This window comes from Leguminivora glycinivorella, chromosome 20 (genome assembly GCF_023078275.1).
Source record: "Leguminivora glycinivorella isolate SPB_JAAS2020 chromosome 20, LegGlyc_1.1, whole genome shotgun sequence".
NCBI lineage: Eukaryota > Metazoa > Arthropoda > Insecta > Lepidoptera > Tortricidae > Leguminivora > Leguminivora glycinivorella.
The window spans coordinates 8,231,617-8,254,241 of NC_062990.1; the positions used below are offsets into that span (position 1 = coordinate 8,231,617).

The window sequence follows — 22,625 nt, forward strand, 5'->3', positions numbered from 1 at the left end:
CCTTTAAGAGCAAACAAAGGGGGGCTCGGGGGCGAAGCCCCCGCATGAAAGAAAGATCAACGTTGTATTTAGAATAAGTTGGGTTAGCGTTTTCTTGTGACCTTTAAGAGCAAACAAAGGGGGCTCGGGGGCGAAGCCCCCGCATGAAAGAAAGATCAACGTAGTATTTAAGATAAGTTGGGTTAGCGTTTTCTTGTGACATTTAAGAGCAAACAAAGGGGGGCTCGGGGGCGAAGCCCCCGCATGAAAGAAAGATCAACGTTGTATTTAAAATTAGTTGGTTTAGGGTTTTCTTGTGTTCCTTAAGAGCAAACAAAGGGGGGCTCGGGGGCGAAGCCCCCGCATGAAAGAAAGATCAACGTAGTATTTAAGATAAGTTGGGTTAGCGTTTTCTTGTGACCTTTAAGAGCAAACAAAGGGGGCTCGGGGGCGAAGCCCCCGCATGAAAGAAAGATCAACGTTGTATTTAGAATAAGTTGGGTTAGCGTTTTCTTGTGACCTTTAAGAGCAAACAAAGGGGGGCTCGGGGGGCGAAGCCCCCGCATGAAAGAAAGATCAACGTAGTATTTAAGATAAGTTGGGTTAGCGTTTTCTTGTGACATTTAAGAGCAAACAAAGGGGGGCTCGGGGGCGAAGCCCCCGCATGAAAGAAAGATCAACGTTGTATTTAAAATTAGTTGGTTTAGGGTTTTCTTGTGTTCCTTAAGAGCAAACAAAGGGGGGCTCGGGGGCGAAGCCCCCGCATGAAAGAAAGATCAACGTAGTATTTAAGATAAGTTGGGTTAGCGTTTTCTTGTGACCTTTAAGAGCAAACAAAGGGGGCTCGGGGGCGAAGCCCCCGCATGAAAGAAAGATCAACGTTGTATTTAGAATAAGTTGGGTTAGCGTTTTCTTGTGACCTTTAAGAGCAAACAAAGGGGGCTCGGGGGCGAAGCCCCCGCATGAAAGAAAGATCAACGTAGTATTTAAGATAAGTTGGGTTAGCGTTTTCTTGTGACATTTAAGAGCAAACAAAGGGGGGCTCGGGGGGCGAAGCCCCCCGCATGAAAGAAAGATCAACGTTGTATTTAAAATAAGTTGATTTAGGGTTTTCTTGTGTTCCTTAAGAGTAAAGAAAAGGGGGGCTCGGAGGGCGAAGCCCCCCGCATGAAAGAAAGATCAACGTAGTATTTAAGATAAGTTGGGTTAGCGTTTTCTTGTGACCTTTAAGAGCAAACAAAGGGGGGCTCGGGGGGCGAAGCCCCCGCATGAAAGAAAGATCAACGTTGTTTTTAAAATAAGTTGGGTTAGGGTTTTCTTGTGATCCTTAAGAGTAACGAAAAGGGGGGCTCGGGGGGCGAAGCCCCCAGGATAAAAGAAAGATTAACGTAGTATTTAAAATAAGTTGGGTTAGCGTTTTCTTGTGACCTTTAAGAGCAAACAAAGGGGGGCTCGGGGGCGAAGCCCCCGCATAAAAGAAAGATCAACGTTGTTTTTAAAATAAGTTGGGTTAGCGTTTTCTTGTGACCTTTAAGAGCAAACAAAGGGGGGCTCGGGGGGCGAAGCCCCCGCATGAAAGAAAGATCAACGTTGTATTTTAAATAAGTTGGTTTAGGGTTTTCTTGTGACCCTTAAGAGTAACGAAAAGGGGGGCTCGGGGGGCGAAGCCCCCCGCATAAAAGAAAGATCAACGTAGTATTTAAAATAAGTTGTGTTAGGGTTTTCTTGTGACCTTTAAGAGCAAGCAAAGGGGGGCTCGGAGGGCGAAGCCCCCCGCATGAAAGAAAGATCAACGTTGTATTTAGAATAAGTTGGGTTAGCGTTTTCTTGTGACCTTTAAGAGCAAACAAAGGGGGGCTCGGGGGGCGAAGCCCCCCGCATAAAAGAAAGATCAACGTTGTATTTAAAATAAGTTGGGTAATGGTTTTCCTGTGACCCTTAAGTGCAAATAAAGGGGGGCTCGGCAAAAAAGAAATACTTAAATTTTGTTTGAATTAGTTGAAATGTGACAATATTTTCTAATCGAGTCAAACAAAATCCCACTAGCTGAGAGCTTCAAAACAATGTATGGCGAAAGTATGTCTCTCTAATGTCTTCAAAAAGTCCGCGATGGCACATGTCTATATTGTCTATCTTTTACGGATAACTTACTAGGTATAAACATTTTTATGATAATACCGTAATAAGAAGGTAGCCGCTAGTTATTATTAAGTAGCAATTAGCAATAAGTACACGTTAAGCCACAAATGACATGTAAAATCCGCCTACTTGAAATAATTTTATGTATAAATGTTAAAAGGTATTTATTTAATTATTAATGACTAAAAAGTATAAAATAAATTAATAGTTTAAAAAACACTATAAAACACGCTTTTATAAATGCACGTAAAAGCCAAAAATAAATTATGGATCGTTCAAGTTGTCTCTATTTGTGAGCTGAAGTTTAAAAACTATGTGCTTTTAATTATAATATTTGATTGTAAAAGCGTGGGGCGCTGGAACAGGAAAGACTTTCTTGTAAACAAATACTAATTCGAACTTCCTGGCGAATGAAGTTGCATAAGAACATAACGTTTACATATGCCGCCTAAGGGTTACCAAAGAGAACCAAAGATATCTCGTCCACGAACAAGAACTCTGCATCCTGTCACTGTAGACACTTTCCCCTTTTGTACTTTGATTACCGGAAAAAAGCTGCGTTCTAAGTGTCGGTGACTGTCGACTCTCCTCGCTACTAGCGCATATTTTGTCTGAGTTCGACAAACTGGTACCTACTTTGAACACTGACTTTTAATTGATTTGACTGTTTAATGTAGAACCTACTAGTCATGCTGCAACTCCAGTTAGCGCGTCAATCTGTGTAACCTCCTTCCCGTAACATAGCATAATTTGATTTATCAGCAAGTTATACTTATATATTCTGTGGTTATACAAAAAGTCTTTCCTGTTCCAGCGCCCCACGCTTTTACAATCAAATATTATAATTAAAAGCACATAGTTTTTAAACTTCAGCTCACAAATAGAGACAACTTGAACGATCCATAATTTATTTTTGGCTTTTACGTGCATTTATAAAAGCGTGTTTTATAGTGTTTTTTAAACTATTAATTTATTAAGGTTATTCTTGAGTGCTGCTACAGATTGGGATTGCCTCACGGACACCGGTATCTCATTCCACAATTTAGCGGCATAGACAGAAAAGGATTTTCTGTATGTCCGCGTCTTATTGGGTGGAATTGCAAGAGCAAGATTGGCGCTAGATCGCAAACGGTGATTACTGCCAGCAGCCAAGTAACTAAATCTTTCGGAAAGGTAACGTGGCGAAGACGGATTAAATAAGACTTTAAAAAGCAGTGACAGGACATGCACGTCTCGACGACGGCGAATCGGCAGCCAGCCAAGCTGAGATCGGAACTGGGATACGCGATCAAACTTACGCAAACCATAGATGTAACGGATACACAAGTTTTGCAACCGCTCGAGTTTGTCAAGCAACTCCTCACTAAGGTCCAGAAAAGCGATATCACCGTAATCTAACAAAGGAAGCAACAATGACGAAGAAAGTATTATTTTTGTTTGAAGTGGAAGAAAATTTTGTAAACGCCTCAGCGAGTGGAGAGACGCAAACACTTTATTGCTAACATCAGCGACGTGGGCTGACCAGGACAAAGTTTGATCTATGGTGATACCCAAGTTTTTCACTGTAGCGGAAAATGGGATAATTGTTCCATCAAAAATTACGTTGGGTACCACCATTTCCGACAGTTTGGACACAAAGTGAGGGCCACCGATGACAATCGCCTGCGACTTCAACGCATTCACTTTCAACCCAAACTTGTGAGCCCAGAGACGTATTGACTCAAGGTCGCTGTTGATTTTATTGACAAGATGAGGAAACTCGTCCATGCTAGCCGACGCGTAAATTTGCAAATCATCCGCGTAGAGATGAAAACTACACTTTAAGGATTCAGTAATGCCATTAATAAAAATTGAGAATAGGAGAGGAGAGAGTATCCCTCCCTGGGGAACACCAGCAGACAGATCACACCAATCCGAAATCTTGTCGTCGACCCTGACACGCTGGCGTCTCCCAAAGAGGTAGTTACGGAACCAAGATAAAGCCGTCTGTGACACATTAAAAGTACGAAGAATATGAAGAAGGATATCAAAATCTACTGTATTAAAAGCACTACTGAAGTCCAAAAGTACGAGAAGCGTAAGCTTTTTATTTTCAATATTAAGACGAATGTCATCGGTAACCTTCACCAGAGCCGTGACAGTGCTATGCCCGGGACGGAAACCCGACTGAAAGCGATTCAACAACTCATGCCTGTGGAAATATGAGAGAAGGTGGTTATTAACAAAATGTTCGACAATTTTCGATAACACTGGGAGGATGGATATGGGACGGTATTGGGAAGGTGACGTGGGATTAGAAATTTTAGGAAGGGGTATGACGTGAGCTAATTTCCACATAACAGGGAATGTACCGGAAGTAAAGGAAAAGTTAATGATTTCTGATAGAATTGGAGCGATTGATCTATGGTATCTTTAACCTTTTGACCGCCGTAGTCTGATATATCAGACAATCAATATCCAGCCCACCTCGCCGGAATCTGATATATAAGACAAAGGTCTGATTTGGTTTTTATAGTGTATAAAGTGGTCCCGTCCAAATGCAAGCTCTGATCTGCGTGGTGAAATTTTGTATTGGTAGCGCTACGGGCACGCACGATGAAAAATTCACGGCGTTCAAAAGGTTAACTTCATCAACGATACGACAATCAACGTACTATACGTTGTGCAACATGATGCGAAGTTAAATATGAGATTATTTTTTTTATAAATGGGCTTACTCTTGACCACAGACTAGCCAAAGGCAAAGACGTGGCCTACGATGGAGTGAGCTCGCCCAGAAGATGCCTGTTCACTCTTGATTTGAAGGTTGCTGGGTTATATGAGATGATGTATTGCAAACAAGAGTGAAAGTCGCGACGGATTGCCGGAACGATTTAAACCTTAAATGCATGACCTTGAGAAAGATTTATTCAAATTTAAACTTGGACAAGCTGTCAATAGAGTCAAAAATACATGATGCATATATACATCACTATGCATTTAGGGTTAAACACTCGAGTTTGCTATTCTCACTCTCCAAAATTCACACAACGATTTTCATAACACTTTCATGTAAAAAACATAAAATCAATTTAAATACGGTACTAGAACTTTACGGCTCAGCCACGATATTGGTCTAAGCGCGTCAGCGGTGAGCGGCAGCCATACGTGCGAATGACAAGTCCCATCGCTGTGTCTCGCTCCAATGTATGGACGCCGCTCACCGCTGACGCGCTTAGACCAATGTCGTGGCTGAGCCGTTAGGGTCAGTTGGAAGTGGAAGACCTAGGCGAACTTTTCTGGATCAAATCGAAGAAATATTGCAAAGGCCAGGTCAGAAGTACTCGAAACCGACGAGCGTGTATGAGAAACGTTTTGAAAGTGTGTGAAGCGAAAGTAGTTTGTCAGGATCGTAGTAAATGGAAATCCTTGATCTCTGCCTACCCCTCTGGGAAACAGGTGTGATTGTACGTATGTACATATGTACGTAATAGAACTTTCATAAGTTTCATAACTCCCTCATGATAACGAGATTTTATAACTCCCGTGAATAATTATGACTTCGAGGCCGTTCAAGATCACGTACGCACGTTTTTACGTAAAAGGCATACCTGATATCGGTGTCATCAACATCGAAGTTAGAAGTGTCAGTGGGACTTGCTACATCCGGAACGAAGGGTGCTTGCACTTCTCGAAGCGCCTCCCACTCTAAGCCAGCGAACCAACCGTGGCTCTGTAAAGACAAGAAAATGTTTCATTAGAAAAATAACAAAGATTAATACAATAGCTTCAAGACATAAAAAGATACACCATTTCAGTAGGTATTTGATAACAGTACTCCACTTTATAAGCCTGAATAACCTGATATTTAATTGTTTATTTTTATCTCTCATGTTGTTTTATGTATTTATGAGAAAGGAACAAAACATTTTTCAAACAGTTCCGTAACTTTCTTTATGAATAAGGGGGCAAATGTCTGATAGAGGAACTATACATGGCCATAAATAGTCACTAGTCAGTGACTATAAAAATGATCATATTAGTAATAATGTATGTGTCCTACATGTAAGTTTGTTTTACCTGGCAGCAAGCACGTTCGCATGATAACCGAGGTGCCCGATTGATATTCCGAAATAAAATACGCCGATTTTCGGTACGCCGACAACGATTCGCCGACATCTTTTTTGACCGAATAACGATTGGAAGAGTCTCATTTCGCATAATATTCGTTCGTAAACGGAGTCGGTAAGCAGAAATTTTATACGCCGATTGAGTTTTCGTCGAATAATCATTCAGTAATTGTAAAAATTGGCCGACAAAAAATTGGTCGAAACACAATAGGTCGAGTGATCATTTGGTTTTTTGTTTTGATGAGTTGGCTGGAACTTGCGTACAAACTGTTCTGCGGATTCAAAAATCTAGTTGTAGATCGTTTATAAGACTCACATTTATTTCAACGTGTCAAAATGTTCTGATTCTAAGGATTAATTTTAGTAAATTATGTATTGTTGTTTCCAACTCACCAAATTTATACATTTAAAATTTTTAGTTCTCCCATTCGGAAATTAGCACTTTTCTGTTCAAGAACATAATGTTAATTGCCAGAATATGTAAATTATTACCGCAACGAAAAAAATTTCACATTATACATTGTTTAAGAAGAAAAAAATTTCTATTAAGTGCGTAATTTTTTTACAACAACGATAATTCATTCATTCGAAAATATTTTATCAATGTATAAAATGTGAAACGTTATTCGACTAAACGTGGCCTACACGAAAATATTACTTTGCTAAATGAAAAATGTCCAATGATAGTTCGGATAATTTGCACAGAAGCGAACTGAACTGTATGCGAACCAAGATTCTACGTAACGTTTTTCGACCAAAAGTGACAGCGAATAGTTTGATTATTCGGCTAAATGGCATTCGGCGAATCGTTGTCGGCGAATCAATAATCGGCTAAAAAATTGTCGGAGAATCATTAGGTAGCCGATAACCGACGTAACGACAGGCCGTCCTTTTCGCACTATTTGAAAGTGCGATAGGAACACACCGATGCGATAAAGTTTATCACACTAGTGCGCTACGCCCGCTGCTTTGTTATTACCACAGATGACACTTAATATAATAAGTGTAATAGTACATTACATCAGAGGCCGGGAAAATGAGGATTTCCGGCGGATAGGGATACGAGGCCGGGAATCCGTTTTCACGCCGAGGCATGTATAGTGCTTTTCTCAAACATACAATGAAATAAAAAAAAATGCTCTAAAGGACAATATTTTATAAAAATAATATGAAATCCCTTTACAGTCCTCTCGAGTTGTTGCGCCCAAAAAGGGTTTACTGACGATTCGCCAAAAAACGTTTCCCAAAGTTTCACATCCCAAACTATTATTCCCAAATTATCATTTCCCAAATAAACGTTTGGCAAAACAACTTATCGCAAATTGACATTTAGCAAAACTTTTTTTGGCAAGTATTTGTTTCCCAAAATATTTACTTGGTCAAATTTCATTTTACCAAATATTATTTAGTCAAAGGTATTGTTAGGCAAAATTTCCATTTCCCAATATATTGTAATTAAATGGTGCACTGGAAATTGTTTGTTGATTTTATACTATGTGTCCAAGATTTGTGTGAAATAATGTGTATGTCGTACCTACTTTTTTTCCTCCTGCTGCAAATGTCAAAGATGACAATTTCACTTAGGTACATGTATGTCCGGATACATTCTATTAATAAGAAACCTTATGTTTTCAAGACCATTATGTTCTATTAATTTTTAATGACTTTAAAACGCCATTTGCTCACTGTCAACCTAACACGCTCCTCCTCGCTTCGCTCGTCGTCGCACCTAAACTGACCCTGTCACACACGAGTTTTCTGTTACAATACTAATAAAATTATTACATTACATTTATGCCTTGTAATATTTATTGTCAAACGTGGTTTTGCATGGTGTAATTTGTAGAAACATTTTTTGAGAAAAAAATAGTTGACAAAATAATTTTGTCCAGTAATATTAATTTGACAAAAATAATGTTGAGCCAACTTTTCGTGTCCAATTGAAGCCTTGGGAATAAAACTGAAATTATCATTTGACAATTTTAAGTTAAATTTGTCAAAAAAATCTTCGGTAAATTAAATTAATCCCGTAGAAATGAAAATGCAAATGCCTAAATATTTTCGAAATTTGCGATGTGAAATTTTGACCAAACATGTTTTTGGGATATAAGTTTTGCCATTAAAAACGTTTGCGAAATAAAGTTTTGACTAAATAAAATTTGACTAAGTAAAATTGTGCCAAATGATAATTTGACCAAACAAAATCATTGCGAAACATACCTTTGCCAAACAATACTTTGGGAAATGAAACTATTGCGAAATGATTATTGGTAAATGAAATTTGACGAAACGTTTTTTGGCGAAACGGCAGGACACCCCCAAAAAGCGATACTTCCCAGCCCATTTTAAGGAACGTAAAGACAATATTTCATTGCATGTTTGAGAAAATTAAATTTACCTTGAAATCTTGCAAGCCATTCTTTCCCAGCCTTTGGTCAGCAGCGCATATTAGTTTCCTAATCAAGTCCGTAGCCTCGTCTGACACCTGAAATAAATATTTAAAATTCATCATATTTAAAGGATCACTTGTATGTACATTATACCAATACCATTTCGTTCAATTTCTCAAACGGAGTGTTAGTAAAGACAGACAAAATAGTGTGTCTTACCATAATATTTTAGTAAATGAAAGTCTGGATTACTCTGTGTTGGATTAAGGGTCCCCCCACATCTAGCGTCTCGCGAGCGTCGCGTCGGGCCAACTGTATGGAAAAAGACGCCGCGTCAGGCTTTGCCCATGCAGTTGGCCCGACGCGACGCTCGCGAGACGCTAGATGTGGGGGAACCTAAGTATTAAAATTATTGGACATACTGTCTTAATTAAATATACGTCTAGCCAATCACGATAATTTAAAATGTATGTAATATAATTGAAATTACACTAAGAATTTTAGTTTCCTTTTAAAATAGTGTTGAACACCAGGAGTCTGGCTACTGTTTCTATTTCAACAGCCACGGCCCACACAGAGCAAGGCACGTCACGAAGCGACGTTCTCACGAGGCAAACTTCTATAGTAGACGTACCTTGGCCGAGGTCTTCGTTAAACAATATACATACTCTGTCTATATTTATTTTATTATATTATATACCTGTTTAGCATGTTCTAGAGGCGGCGGGCAGCTGAACGAACGAGCGTGGTTCATAATCTTGCCGTATGTCTCCACGAGAGACTCCGCGTAGAATGGCGTCTCTCCGAATAGCATCTCATACATGGTTTACTGACGATTCGCCAAAAAACGTTTCCCAAAGTTTCACATCCCAAACTATTATTCCCAAATTATCATTTCCCAAATAAACTTTTGTCAAAACAACTTATCGCAAATTGACATTTAGCAAAACTTTTTTTGGCAAGTATTTGTTTCCCAAAATATTTACTTGGTCAAATTTCATTTTACCAAATATTATTTAGTCAAAGGTATTGTTAGGCAAAATTTCCATTTCCCAATATATTGTAATTAAATGGTGCACTGGAAATTTGTTTGTTGATTTTATACTATGTGTCCAAGATTTGTGTGAAATAATGTGTAAAATCGCTGTCAATAGAAATTGTCAACAATGTAAACAAACCATTATATAAAATATCAATATTTTTGCACAATTTTATTATTTTAAAGGTTGAGGAACATAATGTGAGATGAATTGATTAAATAACACATGGATTTAGCCAGTGTCTGATGAGTTAGAATGGAAATTAAAGACATTTTGACTAACAAGGTTTGTTTACATTGTTCACAAATTCTATTGACGGCGACTTTATGTCATACCTACTTTCTTTCCTCCTGCTGCAAATGTCAAGGATGACAATTTCACTTACATGTCCATTATGTTCCTTATGTTTTCAAGACCATTATGTTCTATTAATTTTTAATTACTTTAAAACGCCATTTGCTCACTGTCAACCTAACACGCTCCTCCTCGCTTCGCTCGTCGTCGCACCTAAACTGATCCTGTCACGCACGAGTTTTCTGTTACAATACTAATAAAATTATTACATTACATTTATGCCTTGTAATATTTATTGTCAAACGTGGTTTATTGTCAAACGGGGGTGTAATTTGTAGAAACATTTTTTGACAAAAAAATAGTTGACAAAATAATTTTGTCCAGTAATATTAATTTGACAAAAATAAAGTTGAGCAAACTTTTGGTGTCCAACTGAAGCCTTGGGAATAAAACTGAAATTATCATTTGACAAAAAAAATCTTCGGTAAATTAAATTAATCCCGTAGAAATGAAAATGCCTAAATATTTTCGAAATTTGCGATGTGAAATTTTGACCAAACATGTTTTTGGGATATAAGTTTTGCCATTAAAAACGTTTGCGAAATAAAGTTTTGACTAAATAAAATTTGACTAAGTAAAATTGTGCCAAATGATAATTTGACCAAACAAAATCATTGCGAAACATACCTTTGCCAAACAATACTTTGGGAAATGAAACTATTGCGAAATGATTATTGGGAAATGAAATTTGACGAAACGTTTTTTGGCGAAACGGCAGGACACCCTCATACATACATACATACATATTTATTATATTGTATGTTTACCTGTTTAGCATGTTCTAGAGGCGGTAGACAGCTGAAAGAACGAGCGTGGTTCATGATCTTACGTCTCCACGAGAGACTCCGCGTAGAACGGCGTCTCTCCGAATAGCATCTCATACATACATACATATTTATTATATTGTATGTTTACCTGTTTAGCATGTTCTAGAGGCGGCGGGCAGCTGAATGAACGAGCGTGGTTCATGATCTTGCCGTATGTCTCTACGAGAGACTCCGCGTAGAACGGCGTCTCTCCGAATAGCATCTCATACATACATACATACATATTTATTATATTGTATGTTTACCTGTTTAGCATGTTCTAGAGGCGGCGGGCAGCTGAACGAACGAGCGTGGTTCATGATCTTGCCGTATGTCTCCACGAGAGACTCCGCGTAGAACGGCGTCTCTCCGAATAGCATCTCATACATACATACATATTTATTATATTGTATGTTTACCTGTTTAGCATGTTCTAGAGGCGGCGGACAGCTGAAAGAACGAGCGTGGTTCATAATCTTGCCGTATGTTTCCACAAGAGACTCTGCGTAGAATGGCGTCTCTCCGAATAGCATCTCGTACATGCACACGCCTGAAAACAAATAAAAACGATGTTATCAATGAGGAAAATTGGTTCAAATCTAATATATCTTCAACGATACGTCTGGCTCAGTCGGTAGTGACCCTGCCTGCCAAGCCACGGTCCTTGGTTCGAATCCCGGTAAGGGCATTTATTTGTGTGATAAGCACAGAGATTTGTTCCTGTCGTGGATGTTTTCTATGTATATAAGTATGTATTTATCTATTTAAGTATGTATATCGTCGCTTAGCACCCATAGTACAAGCTTTTCTTAGTTTGGGGCTAAGTTGATCTGTGTAAGGTGTCCCCAATATTTATTTATTTATATGTTATATTCTAAAAACTGTTTCACTCGTTCTTGTCTACAACAGAAACAGCACCATAAAATTGATGTCAGTCACTTTCAATAGGTACTTTGATTTTTTTAAAGTGAATATTGTATTATGGAGTGCACGAAGCCATTGATTACAAGCCATACATTACAGCTTTGGAAAAAAATATACATAAAAAAAATATTATTGCAAAAAGGCCAGGTCAGAAGTACTCGAAACCGACGAGCGTGTATGAGAAACGTTATGAAAGTGTATCAACCGAAAGTGGATTGTCATAGTAAATGGAAATCCGTGATCTCTGCCTACCCCTCTGGGAAACAGGCGTGATTGTATGTAAGTATGTATAAAAAAAACATACACACTTTTTACGATTCTTCATGTCTGTAACTTCCTATAATCTCGGGAAGATTTGTTCAAATGATAGACAACATATTATCAGATATATACCTACCAAAGAGGATCGAGTATTATAGAGAGTTACTGTCGAAGTAAAATGTGTAATCACTAATCACAGTGCATAGACTTGACACAGGCTTAAAACTTTTGAATCTCAGTTTTGACAATTTGGCCCATATTCTTAGCTTGATATGATGTCGATATGTTTTAAAATGTCAAATATAAATACTAGCGCCATCTAGCTGAGCGTACCCCAAAGGTGTAATGCCATCTAGGCCACCGTACCTTTTTCTGTATGGTACTGAGGTACGTTTTTTTCTTAGACTTTATCTGTCTGTACGGAGTTTATATATGTCTTTGTACTTAAACTTTGTACTTTGTACTTTCGCAACCAAGCACCCGCCTGGTGGGCACTCGTAAACTTCTCTCAGATGCCGGAGAACCCGCACGGCGGGTTCTCGCTATACGAGCTGAAGTATTGCGCCATTTTATGTCTGCTATTGAATTTTAAATGTACAATTGTATGTCACAGTTTCGTTTTCTTTCAACCCCTTATTTGCCAAGAGTGGCACTGAAGCTTTAGTAGTTTCATGTGTTCTGCCTACCCCTTTATGGGATACAGGCGTGATTGTATGTATGTATGTATGTAATTGTACACTCACCTAAAGACCACCAATCGCATTCAGGGCCGTATCTTCCTTGTCCGTCTTCCATCGCCTGAGAACATACGAGAGTCAGCAATGAAATCCATACTAATCCATACTAATATTATAAATGGGAAAGTGTGTGTGTCTGTTTGTTTGTCCGTCTTTCACGGCAAAACGGAGGGACGAATTGACGTGATTTTTTAGATGGAGATAGTTGAAGGGATGAAGAGTGACATAAACTGCTTTTTGTCTCTTTCTAACTCGAGCGAAGCCGTGTGCAAAAGCTAGTGAATAATAACAACAGTTTATGTTTACATGGGTTAGCGATCTGATCTAAAATTCATATATAAATGTATCAATATAGGTATATCGATATTAGGATAAATTACTATAAGGCCCCGCGCACACGGAGGCAACAGTTGCTCGGCGACTTTCGTATTTGTATGAAAAGTTGCGTCGCCTCGTGTGCGCACCTTCATACTAGCCCATAGACCGAGCGACGGAGACAAAACAGTTTTGTCTCCCGTCTGTGGGGGCCCTAACACGAGCATATTATTATTATTATTAAATTATAACGGGACTTAATCGCGGAAAACTTACGTTTATATTTAGCTCCTCGGACGTGACATTACGTCCGTGGTCACGGTCAGACAACGGGAAGTTTAACGCGATTAAGTCCCGTTTTAATTTAATAATATAAATTACTACAATTTCTCTAATAACCTAAGTAACTTAACACTTCTTTGCTACAACCTTATCAGGGTCCATGTATGTTATAATTATATTGTATGCAAATAAATTCTCTATTCTATTCTGTCATTACTTGTTTTACTTACCCTAAGAATCTCGGGTGATATGTAATCAGGCGTTCCAACAGCAACGTTGCTTTGTACCTGCAATGTTCAATAATTATTACGTAACATATCAACTGGTTCATGTTAATTATGTTTACTCAACAATCTCAAATCTTTTTTTCTAGACCAAAAAATGTCGATTTTAACAATGAATACATTTTTTCGGAGTTATTGCATTCACCAAGTATGGTCTCTATTTATAACTATGTGTGTTACCTTCCCGTCGTCTCCCAGTCGAAGGCACGAGCCGAAATCAGCGAGTCTGATGTGTCCGCTCGCATCCAGCAAAACATTATCTGGCTTGATGTCTCTGTAATACAAACAAACAAATATAAGTAGCAGAAATAACAAACATTTATGTTAATTCACGATTTAAATACTGGACCATACTACATCCTCAATATCGACGAAACTACTGATGAAAAACTGGTGGTAGATTTTAGAATACACAGTTAAAAGCGTCATATTTAGTTTTTTTAAATTTCTGTCTCTTTTAGTCTCCTATCATCCTCTGCTCTGCAAAGGCAAGCAAACAACAATCTTTATTTTAGTCTGATCGGTCGGAGTACTCGGCCTTATCAAATTATTTATTTGTTCCGGTAGCCGTGGAGACTAGTGGGGTAGTGGGTGCTGGTGTGTGGAAGCAAAAACCTTCCTCCGGGAGCTGGGGCGTCGTCCGCAAGAGAGCGGTCTCAACCCCCGCTCCGGGTCGTTCTTGGCGCAGAGGTTGTCCATCGCGGTTCAGCGTGGAAACGCGGCCAGTGTGATGGGCACTTTTGCGTCGGGAACGATGCGGGGTGGGTTATTTGACTAATTTAGAACTTAAATGGAAAGTAATAAAATTATATTACCTGTCTGATCGGTTGAAAGAAAATAATATAACCCAGAGTCTCAGAATAAGTTGCTAAAGTCGTAGACGAGAAGAGGACATCGTGAAGAATTTCGCGTGACAAAGTGTTTTTTTTTTTATACTTAGGTACTTGCTTTTTCCCGCGGCCTCGCCAGCGTTACATTCGAAAATTGCGAAGTGCTCCACAAAAACACCCTATTTTAGGGAAGTGGGGGGTTAGAAAGAGACAAAAAATAGCCTAATGCACTCGAACTATCTGAACTTCAAAATCACGTCAATAGGCTAGTTTCCTATACTTAAAATAAAATATTTTAGGCAGTGCACGAAATAAAGCACCACATAATTAGAAGAAAAATATGGACAGTAGTTATTTTTAAACAAGAGAGAAACAAGCTTTTACCCATACAGGGATCCATATAAAATGACACCAAGAAGAGCCACAAATAGAACATATTTAAATATTTGAAGAACACAATGTAAAATATATATATATATAATGTAACAAAAAGGTTTTATATGGAAGAATAAAGCTTAAATAATAATAATAATAATAATTTTAAACATAATTTCTATTTAATAAGTCAAAGAGAATGTCACAATTTCGTTTTCTTTCAACCCCTTTTTGCCAAGAGTGGCACTGAAACTTGAGTAGGTAGTTCATGTGCTCTGCCTACCCCTTCATGGGATACAGGCGTGATTGTATGTTGTATGTATGTAAGTCAAAGAGAAACATATAAAGTAAATGAATTACGTCACTCCTCAGTATTTCATAGTAATTCCATATTAGCAAATCGTTTTGACAGTTCATAAAAAGAAGCTGATTTGACTAGTAGGAAACTAGCCTATTCGTCGCTCCGTTTTGTCATGAAAGACGGACAAACAAACAGACACACTGTCGTATGAGTTTATTTACCTGTGCACATATCGTAGTTCATGGACGCTCTGTACAGCGAGGACCATCTCAGCGATGTAGAAACGGGCCATATCTTCGGGTAGACGGTCCTCAAACTTCGATAGAAGGGTCAGGAGATCGCCTCCGCAGTAGTAGTCCATCACCAGGTACTGGAAAAGACGGCTCATTTTATCTAACAAATATATTTAAATATATTAAAAGTGGAAAAAAATACGGTTTTACACTGTCAAGATCAGTTTTATGGTAAAATGTCACTAGAGTCCTTTATAGTATGATATGCGATGGAGTTATTTACGGTAATGGGTTAAGTCTCCTAGCTCAGATGAATAACGGGCTAGCGATTCCGTGGTGGTGACTTCAAATCTCAGCCAACACAGATTTTTTCTAAACTCTATAAAACACCATAGTTTTTAGTTGATGTTGGTCTTATATGAAGGAAGTCATTCTCCCACATTTACATAGTCTAGCCATAAGTTCTGTTACAAATGAAAATAAACATATTTTTAAAATAATGTAATTTATTTACCACAAGTAAATGTTTATTTGTAGGTAAGTTAATAAGGTTTCTAAACAATATATTTTTTATTCAAAATGCCCGCCTTTAGCTTTAATACATGCCCTCAAACGATCCGGCCACTCGTCTATAGATTTACGCACTGTCTCCATTGGAAAATTTGCCACTGCTACCTTCAAAGATTTTTTTAGAGAATCGATATTGGTATGGCGTTTAGAGCAGACCATGTCCTCTAACACTGACTACAATTTATAGTCCAGGGGATTTAAGTCGGGACTAGAAGAGGGCCAATCATCTGCCTTGATGAAGTCCGGAACATTCCTTTGCAGCCAAATCTGGGTGGTGCGAGCTTTATGACCCGGGGCTGAGTCCCATGTATGGGATGTTCCACAGACGTCTGCTGCGTGACGATGATAAGTCTATCAAATGTGGTTGATGCAACTGGCCCTTAAACGCGCTTTGTTACACATCGTATTTCCGAGCGATACGATATGTGGATCCCACTTAACACTAAATATGTGAGAAAGTGTGATAAGCTACTCACCAAATTGTGTTCGTCCTGAAAGGCGTAATGAAGGTTGGTGATCCACCGCCGGTCTCCATACACTAACACATCTCGCTCCTCTTGAAAACATGCTGTCTCCGCGCGCTGTAAACAGACAATGAGTTGATAAGTTTTTAGTAAAAATTTCATTTATGATTGCAGGATTTTATCAGACTGTTTTTTCCACGCAGGCAAGCACGGTCGCGTATAATGTCTAGCCGTCCTTTTCGCACTATTTGTAAGTGCGATAGAGATGCATCGATGCGATAAAGTTTATCCCACTAGTGTGCCCGCACGTTAAGTTGTTTTATCTCAGTTCCTACCTTTTGTCTCCTTCATCAGAGCAACTCCGTGTCATTTGACTTACATAAATAATAATAGGCGTGTCCAAAATTTCTGCTTTATCTGGATAGAGCAAGTAGTACGTCAACTTGAGGACGGTCACGGTAAAGTCAAAAAAGATTTGACCCGTAAAAACACATAGCCCACATATAATGCAATTGAAAGTTAATAAAAAAAGTAACCTAGGCTGTCTGCTTACCATCCGGCGGGCCGTATGCTTGTTTGCCATTATGTGGTACAAACTTACTGTAGACTTTTCAGATAAAACATTGTTGAAGGCAAACTTACCTTGAGCATCTCCCATTTGTTGAGTATCTTCATGGCGTACACCCGTTCGCCCGTCGTAGTCGAAACGGTACCACCGGGCACCGTGTTCGCGCCTGCATCTGTGCCCTGAAAATACAAAATTAAATTTTATTACTAAACTGGAAAAAAAAAAACTAAAGGCATGGCATGTAGCTGCTATGACATTGAGTAAAACAATCGGTTAGGTCAAAAATTATGGTCATGTGAACGAGCTTCGATTTTTCTAGATATTTCCGAAGTACCTTTTTTCTTAGACTTTACTTGTCTTCTAATTAACTTTTAAATAACTCCGTCTTTGACTCCAAGGTAGTTTTGGCTGGCAAATATCTTGGGAGATAAGTATACCTAGATATTTTTCTAGCACGAACGAAGTGACACTAGTGACTTCCTTCCGATATTTAGTTCACCGATAACTTACATTATGATACGTCATTAATTATTATAATGTCATTAATTTTTGCCGTGGCACTGAATCTTGAGTAGTTGCATGTGCTCTGCCTACCGCGTTTAGGGAATATAGGCTAGAATGTATGTTTAATGTTTTATACAAATGTCACATATTTGAAAATAAATGGACAATAATATTAAATCGAACCATATTTTAATAGTTTACATGATTATTCAAGATTTTAGAGATTATTATTAGGGGTAAATAATAACCTCATGTCCCTATTTATCGATAAAAGGATTATCGATGTTTTTATTTTGTCAAGCACTAACAATTTGACGTTGGTGCTAGAAAAATATCTAGGTATAGAGATAAGAGAGCTATCGTACCTGCATAAAAGACGCCCTGACGACGCACACCTCTCCGAAGGCGCCTCGGCCGATCACTTTAACCAGCTCGAAGTCATCGCGCGACAACCGCAGCCGTTTGAGGGCTGTCGCCACTGGCTTCACTGTAGAGGATACAAAGAAATGCTTGTAAGTATGGGGAATATGGCTAGTTGGAAAACTTGAAAAAAAAAAGGGCAACTGTTAAGTACAGTCACCAGCAATAACGATCTTACAAAAATAAGGCTGGCTCTAGAGATAAGATTGTGTCCGATTTTTTCGGCCTTTTGTGCGATGTTATTGCCGGTGACTATACTACTATGCTTAAATTTTCAGCTTAGCCATGGGATATAATATATCATCAGTTCAATATGGCGTTTTAATATTTCATTGCATGTACTTTTACCATGTAAAACGTGAAACACATCGAGCCCTGGGTGAAACAATCTGTCATGGAATGGCAAACGGCCTATTTACTATGTTGTATAATGTACGTTAGGTTACTAATGAAGTCAGAGAATTGAAGATGCTATTGTTATTAAAACACACATAACAATAGAGCGTTTTCAACTTTTCACTATATTTTACTAGAAGCTATAGGTCTATAAAATTAAGTAGTTAAGACGCAGCATTCGTACAAAACCAACAACTGTCAAGGAGCGTCTCCATATAAGTAACATTACGGACCACTAATTAAGTAATAACGTTACAATTGGCGCCCGAAGTTTTTCTCTTACCGTGTTGTATGAAGTCAGCAACAGCCTTCTCCCTCCTCAAGCTGCTGCCGCAGAACTCGTCGTACAACACCAACAACACGTTGAGGAGCGTCTCCACGCTGAGCCCGGCGTGCCCTTGGAGGAACGTCTCGATCTGCTCGAGACGTGTGATGCCAAGAGGACCGCTAAGTAATAACGTTACAATTGGCGCCCGAAGCTTTTTCTTACCGTGTTGTATGAAGTCAGCAACAGCCTTCTCCCTCCTCAAACTGCTGCCACAGCACTCGTCGTACAACACCAACAACACGTCGAGGAGCGTCTCCACGCTGAGCCCGGCATGCCCTTGGAGGAACGTCTCGATCTGCTCGAGACGTGTGATGCCAAGAGGGCCGCTAAGTAATAACGTTACAATTGGCGCCCGAAGCTTTTTCTTACCGTGTTGTATGAAGTCAGCAACAGCCTTCTCCCTCCTCAAACTGCTGCCACAGCACTCGTCGTACAACACCAACAACACGTCGAGGAGCGTCTCCACGCTGAGCCCGGCGTGCCCTTGGAGGCGCCGCGCGAGGAACAACGTCTCGATCTGCTTGAGACGCTTGATGCCCAGGACTGGAAAGATAGGATTATAATGAACAAGTTGGCGACGATCGATCGTCTTGATTAAGGAATAGATTGATTTGTACAACATAGGTGTACATAGGTAACAACATATATGTAACAACATTTCATCAGTTTTACTATGTGGCACTTTATGGTATACAAATTTTGAGAGCAAGGCGACGAAGGCGTAGTTGTCTTTAATTTAGGCGGCAGGCAAATGTTTGCCCACGTAGATTGTGTACGAGGGTGAACAGAAGGTATGTGTTGCTGGCAGTGAATCTAATTTTATAGAGGGAGCGCACCGAATGCCTCGACGGACCATCGTTTGCAGCACGTAAATCCGTTCAATTTAAATTGCGATCGAGAATTACAAATTGTTCGATGAACCTTATGTTATGTTACGGTACTTGGCATTCTATACGATAAACTGAAATAAATGTCATATACAAAGAATAAATGACCAAGGCCTCCAAGTATCCGATGCTGGATTCAAACCAGCGTACTCCGTTATAGCCACGGATGCCTCAACCACTCGGCCAACCGGTCACGGCGGCAAGGGTCGAAATTTTCAAGTATATGACACGATTCTATACGATTTAGGGATTGACAATAGATAAATTGCGGACTACTGACATCATATTCAATTCAGCTGACCAATCCAATGCTTCATTGTAATGAAACTCGCAATCGAGATCTCCGAGATCTCGTGTCATCTACAGCGGACTTACTAATACTAAAGCATTTTTGCTAAGGCTAAAAGGGAGACCTACGCTCTCGATATTTCAATTTTCCCAGCCGGCCTCACCGAATAGACAATCGTTGGCCCTACACGCCGAACAAAACCGCCGACTGGCTCTGTCGCTTCAATACGAAAGAGCAATCAAGATACCTATGATAACTATATTATCGTAAGCGTTTGCATACCCTGAAGTCCCTGAACATACCAAAGCCACACGTCGGACACTGGCGATCAAATACATGAAAGAGGCTCGTTCCTAGCACAGTCTAAACTCGTGTAGGTGAACGCGTAATATGCTTGTATGAGTGAAATATGACAGATCGACTGTTCGCGGTTTTGACAGGCGGTAACTGTGAGGTAACCGAGAGGGGGTGGGTGGCACTTTCAGCGGGGAGCGGGAATGGCCATACTGTACGATAGTACTCTTTATCATACTGTGCCAAAGCTTAGTATTTTAATTCGGATTATTTGTGATCACAATTAAGCTCTAATATATATATCAGAATGTTACAAGTTATACGTGTCAGTCAAATCAATATTGCATAACTCATGTGGCGTTCAAGAATTTAGGTCAAGCCCTGAACTGATAGGCACCATTGTTGACACAGTTTAATAGACAATTCATATCCCTATGTTAAACACACAAAGTCTACTTATTGTCAATAAATAAAATATAATTGTTATATAGAATTTCCCCTACATGTTGCAATGAGGAAGTTTCATTAACAAACTCTATAAATACATTTGATCTGGTAGTAACTATGATCACATATACTTAATGTTTAGCATTTTCGGTTTTCCATTTTCATATATCAAGTATTTTTTTATCACACTTGCTCAATAAGTGTGCGATTGTATGCAGGAGTAGCGGGAGTTATAATTATTTTCTTTTTTTATTGCAAGATTTGCAAGTGTGATTAACATTGTGTGTAACTCGGGGCGTAAGAATATTGCAAACTAGTTTTTAAACCACTCTGGCAAGCCGTCGCGATTGAACTACACTCTCGTTTGCAATATTTAACTAACGCCACCTGTACTATGACTATTATATTTACGAAATCACCACGAGGATCTTTACCGATAAAATCTTTAAAGATCTTTATCAAAACATACTTGTAATGGAGAAATGAATATTCAAGCTTATCCCCAAATCCATACAGGTGTCATTAGAAACAATGGGCAGGAAATGGTATTCGAATAATTGTAAAGGATATCCCCCTCCATATGTGAACAATACCTAAAAGGCTCTGTAATGGCGTAACAAACACGGGTAACATTCAAAAGATGTGGCTTTCTTTTTAAAAGGGACCTTACGGTTCATGTGCAAAGGCCATGTTAACAGAATTTTTGTTAGTAGATGGGCTAAAGATCTCATTACACTTTTTACTGAAGGTCCATACTAATATTATAAATGGAAAAGTGTGTGTATTTGTTTGTTTGACCGTCTTTCACGTCAAAACGGAGAGACGAATTGACGTGATTTTTTTAAGTGGAGATAGTTGAAAGGATGGGAAGTAACATAGGCTTCTTTTTGTCTCTTTCTAACCCTACGTTTCCCTAAAATGGGGGGTGGTAATTTGTATGGAGCACTGTACTGTACTGTACTGTACTGTGACTACACCATCCAGCAGTTACTGCTGCAAGGACGCAGAGGCGCTGGTCCTAACGGCCCAGCCACGACATTGGTCTAAGCGCGACAGCGGTGAGCGGCACCCATACGTACGAATGAAAAGTCCCATCGCTGTGTCTCGCTCCAATGTATGGCCGCCGCTCACCGCTGTCGCGCTTAGACCAATGTCGTGGCTGAGCCGTAACAGAGAGGGAGGGACGGGAGGCTCCTCGAGCTTGCTCAAATGCACGTACCGGCACGATACAGGCCGCCGGTCAGAGGCGTATGCTGGGTGTGCTAACAACCTCCGTCCTGGCAAGCATTCAGAAAATTTCTAATTTAACGAGATCGAAGCGGCGGACAAAAGCTAGTAAACACATAAAACATCGAACACCATCCTCGCCGAGTTACGCATAATTATCATTAGGAACTTTGAATCAGTAAACAACTAATTGATACCTATTGTATCAATTTAATGGTGTGATTCATTCAACAGGATAAAACTGAGGTAATGATGCATGTTAAACAATTTTATTGTTCGTCCGTCAACAACTTTTGTTTACTATTATAAACCTTTTAGAAATCTCATAAGGTTCAGTTTTATATTGCCATGCACATTGGTGTGGATCTGTATTTATAAGTATATGTTTTCCTTATATTGGGATAAGGTGATAAATCTGTGTAGGTACTTGCTCAATACAATGTTGTGCATTTACTTCAGTGGGTATAAAGAAAATAAAATTAGCAGTAGGAAAAAAAACAATATTTTCCTGTGAATGTATCAGCTGGAATATAATTTAGGTCATATCTTACCAACCTTTTTTTTTTGAGTAGTACTATAACCTAATACAGATAGAATGTAACTTGTATGAGAAATGCATGCAGACTACAACATAGGCATACAGTCCCCCAACTTGCTTATCTGTATCAGCCTTAAACTAAAGTAAAATATGTATATAGCAGTACATTTAGTATGGTCATTGGGTATTTCTACATATTTGTATATTATACACATTATTGTCTGAGTACCCACATCACAAGCCTTCTTGAGCTTACCATGGGACTCAGTCAGTGTAAGAATGTCCTATAATATTTATTTATTATGGTAGTTTACGTCCAAATATCTTAGTTTTC

At 39.1% G+C, this 22,625-nt stretch overlaps 1 protein-coding gene across 9 annotated transcripts in view; it reads right to left on the minus strand.

Moving 5' to 3' along the window:
- The window catches only part of LOC125236902 (serine/threonine-protein kinase Genghis Khan), a 102,821-nt gene that overhangs the window by 78,189 nt on the left and 2,007 nt on the right, over nucleotides 1-22,625 (minus strand). For 7 of the 9 annotated variants that reach the window (XR_007178250.1, XR_007178249.1, XR_007178248.1 and 4 more), the window contains exons 3-13: nucleotides 18,979-19,152; nucleotides 17,831-17,952; nucleotides 17,036-17,140; nucleotides 16,406-16,510; nucleotides 15,348-15,496; nucleotides 13,801-13,894; nucleotides 13,567-13,623; nucleotides 12,746-12,800; nucleotides 11,237-11,367; nucleotides 8,626-8,712; nucleotides 5,709-5,830 (exon numbers count right to left, since the gene is read on the minus strand). Coding sequence is in view for 1 of the 9 variants with exons in the window: in XM_048143821.1 (XP_047999778.1) it covers nucleotides 5,709-5,830; nucleotides 8,626-8,712; nucleotides 11,237-11,367; nucleotides 12,746-12,800; nucleotides 13,567-13,623; nucleotides 13,801-13,894; nucleotides 15,348-15,496; nucleotides 16,406-16,510; nucleotides 17,036-17,140; nucleotides 17,831-17,952; nucleotides 18,979-19,152 (1,201 nt within the window). In the remaining 8 variants the exon portion in view is untranslated. Of the gene's footprint in view, nucleotides 1-5,708; nucleotides 5,831-8,625; nucleotides 8,713-9,317; nucleotides 9,432-11,236; nucleotides 11,368-12,745; nucleotides 12,801-13,566; nucleotides 13,624-13,800; nucleotides 13,895-15,347; nucleotides 15,497-16,405; nucleotides 16,511-17,035; nucleotides 17,141-17,830; nucleotides 17,953-18,771; nucleotides 18,842-18,978; nucleotides 19,153-22,625 lie in introns of all 9 variants that reach the window. The other 2 variants (XR_007178246.1, XR_007178245.1) reach the window with 2 other exon arrangements.